Genomic DNA, 8,639 nt, shown 5'->3' with positions numbered 1-8,639 from the left:
TATGAGACAATATTTGTTGAGACAGTTTCAGTGCATATTCTTCAAGTCTTCAAGTTTAGCTTACCTTGCCTACCTGTGGTGTAAAGTTGTATTTTAGTTAGAATGAACTGGAATAATTCACTCCACAACCCTGACCTGCATTACATGAAAGCACCATGGCAACAGTAGCCAAGGCAACGCAATGAAAAACTGACAGACCGAAACAGAATTACACGTTTGATATCAATGGGCCACATGTAGCGCAAATATTTGCCAAAACAAAGAGTGAAACCATAAACAAATCCGTGTTTGCATCTGAAGCCTTTTGTTTTGTTAAGTGTTACCAGGAAGTGCTCTTATTTTGTACGCTGGCGGACTTGACGGTGGTAAAGCGAGGCGAACGAAACCAGGCAGGACTTTCTGTGATGGGAACAGACGAGAGGGTCCCAGTGTTTCCAGCTCCTGACAGTTTATTGTGGCGGGGCAGACACGCAGGGGGATCAGCAGAGCTCATGTGGACCAGCAGACAGACGAACCAGCGGGACACAGGAGCGCCGCGGGGGTCTGGAAAATGGGAGCGGTGAAGTGAAAAACGGCCGAAAAGCGGACTGTCTGGATGAAAGGCACCAAAGTAAGTTACACGGGACGGAGGCTAACGAGAAAAGTCACTTAAAGTTTTTGTTCTTATGCTCCTTTTCTGTGTGTGTGTGTGTGTGTGTGTGTGTGTGTGTGTGAAATGTTCAGCGTAGTTTCGGACACTGAATCGCAGCACACCAGCGGACCTCTGTGGTCAGATCAGATTTCACGTGTGCCTCCGCGTTTAAGAAACCGCCCCTGGTGACTGAACTGACCAGGCTCCCCCGTGTGTTTTTTTACCGCAAATTATTCCGACAGAAACTTTGCGGTGTGTGCGAACTCTCGTGACTGATGCGCGCAGAGGTGACGTGTGGAGCCGTGACTGACAGCTGGAAGGGGCTGGGTTGGCACGGACACGGGATTTATTAACGGTGCTTAGAGATGCACATGCGATGTGTGTTTTTGGTATTTTACCCGAACGGTCGCGTCCTCAGCTCGCCTCGGTTTGCCACGTACGGCAAGAAATTTGATCTGCAGAGGTGCCCGTGCAGTGAGTGCAGCCTGTACCCGCCTCCTCTGTGAACTTCCCGGGGCATGGCAGGGGTCCACTGAGGGTATGTAGAGAGGGCAGTGGGAGATGTGTCACAGTTGGTCAGAGTGGCAAAATCTGCTGGAAACAGACAGCAAAAGTGGCCTAGAAGCCATAAAGAAGAGCTTTAGAAGGGTTTGTTAGGATAGGAGCTGGTTGTATGATTAAAACACTGGTGGAAGGAGTATTTTACTGAAGTAAAAGTAGCAATAAAAGTACTCAGAAAAAATGTACTTAAGTTTAAAAAGTAATATATTATTATATTATACGTTATTGGATTATTAATGACTGATTAATGTCTAAGCAGCATTTTCATGCTGCGGCTGCTGTTAACTTCTTTATGCTGTTTGGTCATATAATCTATAACAATGCGTCGTACTTTATAAACTGATCATGCGTTATGAAAAAGCTACTCACTAAAGCTGTCAGACAAATGTAGTGGAGAACAATGTTTCCCTCTGAAATGTAGTGGGGAAGAAGTATAAAGTAGCTGAAAATGGAAATATGGAAGTAAAGTACAAGTACCTAAAACTGTCCCGAAGAATAGTAGTTTATAATACAGACATGTAGACTGAAAGGTTTTGGCCCTTTTGTCCTATCAGAAATCACACGACATGTACTTTTTGTTAAACACACAACATAAATACACACGTCTTCAGACAGTATCATTGACAAAAGGGGTAATTATATTCAGACCATGCAGTTAGCCACAGTTCTTTATTTAATACTGTCTCTTTTCTAGCTGAATATAACGTACTTTGATGCATTTGATTAGTCACCTTGCTTGTGATTTTATTTATTCACTATATCTGTAGGCGTACCCACTGCTGCCTAATTGTTTTAAAACACTTAAGTACCATCAATTTAATTTAAACTCACTGCCTCCTCCTCCGCAGTGTCATCCATTAATTTGGCTTAATAGGATTAGCGTGGCATCCATCTTCTAATTACACAGTTTTCAGCCTTCAACTTGAAGATTAAATTGAGAAAGAGTGGCCTCAATGACAAGAAGAATACATCAGAACACTGGAGGATACTGAATAAATTGAGGGCTTGACACAGATCCAAATAGATGTTTTAAATGGGAGAACAAAGTAGATATTATGTTGGGTACGTCCACTCTGTTTTCTGCTTTAAATGTGTAGTTTCTTACTTTTTTGCATGCATTTAAAGAAAAGCCAGCTGGGAAAATGATCTTTTATTTGACTTTAGATTTGTATATTGCTTGTGGGCAGTAAAAGTAGTGCTTTTATATTGTTTTCTGACACATTAATCATTGTGTTTACACTGATAACATTGGATTATCACAGTAACAGAGTTTGGCAAAAGTCTGCATGTAATTGGGATAAGTGATAAGTTATAGCTTAGTCAAATGTGTGCCATAGGTAGGCAAATCTATAAATAAGCAACTAATGACTGATGGTCTGCAGGCTGACGGACAGCAGATGTTGTTGTGCTGCTTTCCCAGGATAAAAAGGTGTGAAAAGACCTCTGAAAGTGAGAAGGTGTTGGGGCGTGATTTCACAGGCCTTCGCCAATTGTCCACTCAGGGGGTTCGCAGCGCTAACTGCTGCTGCCATTGCGTAATTGCGGTAGTAAGCATGCGTCTGATTTGAAGGCAGCGCCAGCAGCAGTTTGCTGTTAGCTGAGATTTATTGGTGAGGGGCTGAGAGGAACACCTGGTGCGGAGAGAGTTCACGATCCTCGCTGAAGCAACAGATGTAGGAAAGGGTGCATTAAAGGAAGGAGGGACGGATGAATGTGGCCACGAAACCACAAGGAGGTGACGAGCTGCTGAAGACCTGTGCGGTAGACGTAAAAAAATCACTTGGTTTTAGTGGCAGTTTCCCATGTTTAGTGTGCATGTGGCTTCTCTGTGGTTTCCCAACAAAGCAGATCTGTTTAAGGCCTGTCGTTCGCTTGAGGTGAAACAAAACGTGTAATTGCGGAGGAGAGGGTGGAGAAGGGCCTTATTATCATTTCTGAATGACAGCTAATGATGTGATATATAGAAGAAAGCAGAAAATAAGAGTTCAGCAGTTGCTATAGAAACTGTAAGTGTAAAGGTAACTACATCTTTAAAATGTAGACAGTTCATTCAAGTTTCCCCTCTGTCCTTAATGTGTGGTTCATTTTGTGGGTGGACTACTTGGCTTCTGAGGAGCTCAACTAGAAAACATCTTGTTAAAATTTGTCCAGTGAGTGAAAGATTTGTGTACTCAGCTTAATTTGTCAGTCATGAAACTCGCCCATTCCTGTTCAGTCAAAACCTGCAGCTGGAGGGACTCAGGCCTTCACTCAAAACACGTGCAATCATGAAAATATCTGGGGACAAGAGACACGTTCAGATAGTAACTTGTCATTTGTACGTAATAGACTGAACTCCAGCAAAGTTTACCAAAACTTCTCTGCTTCTCTGTTGCATATAATTGGTGTTTTTCAGTAGCATTTAACTAGTTTTATGCTTGTTTTCTGGATGTAAAGTGTCCTTGGGTTTAGTTGAAAGGCGATTCAAATGTAATACTATCATTAGTATTCAAGTCATATCCTTAAGGTAGAAGAGAAAATGATAATAATGATAATATATTCTTAAATAATAAAAAACACACGGCAGTAATCCAAAAACCCTGTATTATCACAAATGCAGGTACAATCAGTCAGTTGATTACATTTACACAGTCTGACACTATCAGTATTACAAGCGGCCAGTAGAAGTTGGTGAGTTCAGGGGTCAAAACAAAAGAAACACTGCACAGAGGTGAACAGCTCCGTCTAAGTAGACTTTGAGCCATCGTAATCAGCCTGCATATGTTGACCCACAAGTACTATGCAGCTACGTAACCTCATCCTCTTACATAAGCCTTGATAAATAACATTAACCCTTGTTAGATATACCTGACAACAGCAGAGTCCCTTAAAACGCCTTTACTGCATACCCTTTTTATTTTACTGCTTTTTGCAAGAACATACCAACATGCATGTCTTTGAAAGGCTGGATTTGCTCATGAAAAATACGTACCGTCTTTTAGAGCATTTTGGGTGAATTTTGAGAGTGCTCACAGTAATGTCCTATTTATTGCATTGCCATTCAGGAACACATGCCTTCAAGAATAGGATAAAAACAAGTGAGACCACCTTCATAGGGTTGTATCAAGTGGCCGGTCAGTAGTTGCCGTTTAGAGATTGACTTAAGCTTTAAATGCATTTTTAGGCTGTAATTTAATTTAACACACACTTTGCTGAGTCATACCCAGGCTACCTGTTACACAACTCTTAACCTCTGTCCAATTTTCATGCGTATTTGAGTGTTTGTGTGTGTGTGTGTGTACACATTGCTTAAGTTGAACTGGTTGAGCTCTATTCAGCTCTCATTTACACATAGCGGGACACATAGCAACAGCTACAGCAACACCTGAAAAAAGGTATGAAAGGTTCCTCTCTGGTTTTAAATAAAACTATCTGTTGTGGATTTTACAGCTGTTTTTATTCACTTATTATATATTTGTATATACTGTATTTTATCCACTTCATGAGTTTTTAGTTTATCTTGTATTTTTTTGAAGCTTTCCCTTCTGCTATGATTTCAGATGGGTTTCTATTATAGCATTAGACCATATGGCAGCATCATTTTTAGAATGAGAAGTTGTTTCTGTTTTTCTGTTTCTGTTTTTTCCTAATTTTAAGATGGAGCAGCGATATTTTAAGGGCCTTGATTTACGATACACTCAAGTTGTTTTACAGCATGCATACTCATTCTAGTGAGTAAAAGTAACTGAACTCTTTGATCAAAGAAATTAGGTCACACCCGTTGGGAAGCCAGGAGGGAGGGAAATTGGGGCTACTCAAGTTGCACGAATAAAAGCTTAAAGTCTTTTCACAAAGCTTAACAAATACCATGAAGATGGCATTTGACCAGGGACAGCTCCTATAACGTCTGAAATCACAAACAAGGTGTTCTGTGAACTAGTTTGGACAGGGTGTTCGACATGATAAAGGATGGTTTTCATTAAAATGTTTCAGATGTAAGTAATGAATTTGTTCTCTCTCCAGGACAAAATGACACTCCTCCTGTGGCTTGGCCTGTCGCTGCTGGCCTCTGTCCAGTCCAGCACCGTCAACAACTGCCACGCTGGTTGCCACTGTGAGGTGGAAAGCTTTGGCCTGTTCGACAGCTTCAGCCTGACCAGGGTGGACTGCCGAGGGTTGGGACCCAGCACAACCATGCCCATCCCCATCCCACTGGACACTGCCCACCTAGACCTGTCCTCCAACTCCATGGGCCCACTCAGTGACACCATGTTAGCTGGTCCAGGCTACACCACCCTTGTTAGCTTGGACCTCAGCAGCAACCATATAACAAAGGTCAGTGGTTGGTGGAGCTCAAGTATAGACCTTTCGGTCTAATGAGGCTTTGTAACACATTCGTACTATTACAAACTGCTACAGTGTTATATATTTGGGCACAACTTGTTAGCTTATTACTGTGCTAGCTACTACAAGCTAACAGTCAAGTGCATTATTTGTGTATATTCATCTGAGTGCAGGACGAGTCATTAAAAATATTTTAAAGTTTTGTAATAGCAGAGAAGTGAGGGATTTTTATACATAAATACTCAAAAAGGCTTTTTTAAAAACATATATTTGGTCGAGAGATATATATCAAATATCATTGCATATTTTTGTTTCATTGTATCTTCAACTCTGGCAATTTTACCTTGCCACTATGTAACCGTCTTATTCTCTTTGTCCAACTCTTCCTTGCCTTCACATTTTCAGGTAAGCCCCAATGCCTTGTCCAAACTGCGTTACCTGGAGACTCTGGATCTGAGCCACAACCATCTGGAGATCCTCTCCTCGAGCTGTTTCTCGGGCCTCCCTCTGGCTGAAGTTGACCTCAGCCACAACAGCTTCCAAGAGTTCGACATGGACGTGTTCATTACTAAAGTAAACGGTGAACCTGTCAGCGTGGATCTGTCTCATAACCAGCTTGTGTCAGTCTCCACGACTTTGCATGGACGAATCTTACACATTCAAAGCTTAAATCTGTCAGCGAACCGGCTGTTGAGCGTACCGAGGCTGGCAGGACTTCCGCTGAGGTACCTCAATCTGGATGGTAACCCCATCACCTGCATCAAGGAGGGAGCCTTTGCTCAGCTCAAAGATCTGGTTTATTTGTCCATCAGTGGCCTCCATGAGCTTCAGGAAATCGAGCCGTACAGCTTCAAGAGTCTCCAGAGCCTTCAAGTTCTGGATCTCTCAAACAACCCCAAACTCAAGACTCTGAGTCCTGCGGCTTTTAGCGGACTAGACTCCCTGCAAGAGCTGAATTTGTCTGGCTCTGGTGTTGCATCCTTGCCAAATAACATGCTGACCCATCTGCCCAGTATTAAGAGTATTACACTGGGACAAAATATCCACTGCTGGAGGACCCAGAAACAGGGACAGTTCCACCGGCAGCTGGGTCAGGTCCAACACAACGAGGTGCTGAACTGTAATGTGGAGGGCATCGTGTCGTGAGCCTGTGCCTGTGGAAATGGACCACTCCTTAAGGGGCCAGTATACTCCGTCTTAACTTTTTATGTGATCAAACAATTTTTGGATGACGGCCTTCGAGTGTAGCCGTACGGAACAACTACAAACATATTTGATTTCCAACGTGGTTGGATGACACGTCGTACCTAGTTCTGATAGAAAATACCCCGGCCCTTACAATCCTGATGCCAGATCTGTGCCTTATCTGATATGCAAAACACTTTTTTGTGTTACTCTCACTCAATTACCTCTGTTCCAAGGTGAAACTTTGGAATATGTCTTAATTGTTTAATGCAGCCTTCATGGACTCTTGACACAAATATCATTAATGCTGTACCTTTTCGAAGCGTTTTACATACAGAACAATTTCTTTTTCATCTTAACATGTAGTCTAAACTGGTAGAGAACCTTTCATCAATCCAAAACTTTAAGTAATGTTCTCATGTTATGTATTTCATTTATAGTGGGACCATATTAGAAATTATTTGCACTTGTTCCAGTCGCTGTATTTTTTTTAATGATGCACTTACACATGGCCAAAATGTCATCCAGTGTAATACAAAATCTCCTATGCATTACTCTTAATATCCACACTGAAGAATATTCTACGACTGTTGACCACTAAGATTTTTTATTTGACTTTGAATGTGATGCTTTATTGGAATGATTAAAGGGATAGTTACATTTTGGGAAATGCACTTCTTCGTTTTCTAGCGAAGAGTTAGATAAGAAGATTGAAACAACTCTCATATCTGTTCGTTTGCTATGAAACTACAGCCAGCATGCAGTTAGCTTAGCTTAGCACAATGACTGGAGGGAAACAGCTAGCCTGGCTCTGTTCAACGAACCTCTAAAGCTCACTAATTAACACGTTATATCTGGTTTGTATAATCCGTACAAAAAAGCAAAATGTACAAACAATGGTGTAGTTGTATGGGGGACTATTTCTTGTCTAGTTGGAGTCTTGTCGTTGTCTCCGTACAACCACAACCTGTTGTTTTTACACTTCAATTTTTGTACAGATAAAAGAAATATAGGAGTTACCTTCATACAGCACCAGGTTATCTGTTTCCCCGTTTCCAATCTTAATGCTAAACCAGGCTAACTGGCTGTAGCTTAACATTAACCATACTGACATGAGAGCGGTATCAACCTTAGCAAGAAAGCTAATGCGCGTATTTCCCAAAAATGGGCAAACTGTACAATCCAAGAAGCAGAACTATTTTATTTAGCACGGTCTGGTTGGGAAGCTTACAGTAAAGTTTTGTTACACACACACTGTAACTAAACCTAGCTGAGTGTAAAGATCTTTTCTTGTTACACCCACAAAATGACCATTTCATTACTTGAAATTTGTTTCTATGAATAGCAGCCCAAATCTGACAACTTGTCCTTTGTGTTTGGACAATATTCCTTCATTATGACAAGTTTGGTGCACAGCTGTTGCAAATTGGGTGCATGCAGCCATTGACACGGTGCTCACTGATCTGTGTTTTGTTTGCTTTTATGACATTACACAACAGGCGTAAACAAGCCATGACCGTGTTCTCCAGGAGTTTATTTTGACCTGCTGTCAAGTCAGTCTCCAGTTGAGCAAGGCAAGTTGTTTCAAAACAAATTTGACCAGTGAAGTATGACAACTTTCACATATTTGGTAATGGAGCGATGCCAGAATCTGTCGATGTTTAAACACCTAGCTGCACTGTGCTGTCATGTGTAACCTTGCCTTGGCCTTCCTGTGGTATTTCTGTGGACCTAAGAAGGCGATCAGCCTCAAGACTGCATATTAGGGTTTTTGAATGTCAGCAATCTGTAAAGGCTTGGGGCCTTAAGTGTTTTGGTTTTAAAGGAAATCCACCTTTTCAGTTGGTTAATTGAAAGTCAGATGAGCCCAGTCTTGGTGTAGAAGTTAATGTTTGTATGTATGTAACAATATTGTATATAACTTTATATATATATGAAT

At 41.5% G+C, this 8,639-nt stretch overlaps 1 protein-coding gene across 1 annotated transcript; it reads left to right on the top strand.

Moving 5' to 3' along the window:
- Positions 1 to 474: 474 nt before the first annotated feature.
- On the top strand, positions 475 to 6,661 carry tsku (tsukushi small leucine rich proteoglycan homolog (Xenopus laevis)). Its single transcript, XM_070906065.1, has 3 exons — positions 475 to 610; positions 5,195 to 5,506; positions 5,921 to 6,661. Exons 1-3 carry the CDS (start codon positions 596 to 598, stop codon positions 6,659 to 6,661), a joined length of 1,068 nt encoding a protein of 355 aa, XP_070762166.1. The 5' UTR covers positions 475 to 595.
- Positions 6,662 to 8,639: the final 1,978 nt, after the last annotated feature.

The sequence above is a fragment of the Enoplosus armatus genome, chromosome 5 (assembly GCF_043641665.1).
Source record: "Enoplosus armatus isolate fEnoArm2 chromosome 5, fEnoArm2.hap1, whole genome shotgun sequence".
Classification (NCBI taxonomy): domain Eukaryota; kingdom Metazoa; phylum Chordata; class Actinopteri; order Centrarchiformes; family Enoplosidae; genus Enoplosus; species Enoplosus armatus.
The sequence above is the reverse complement of the archived record's forward strand: the minus strand, read 5'-3'. Positions and strand labels throughout refer to the sequence as shown.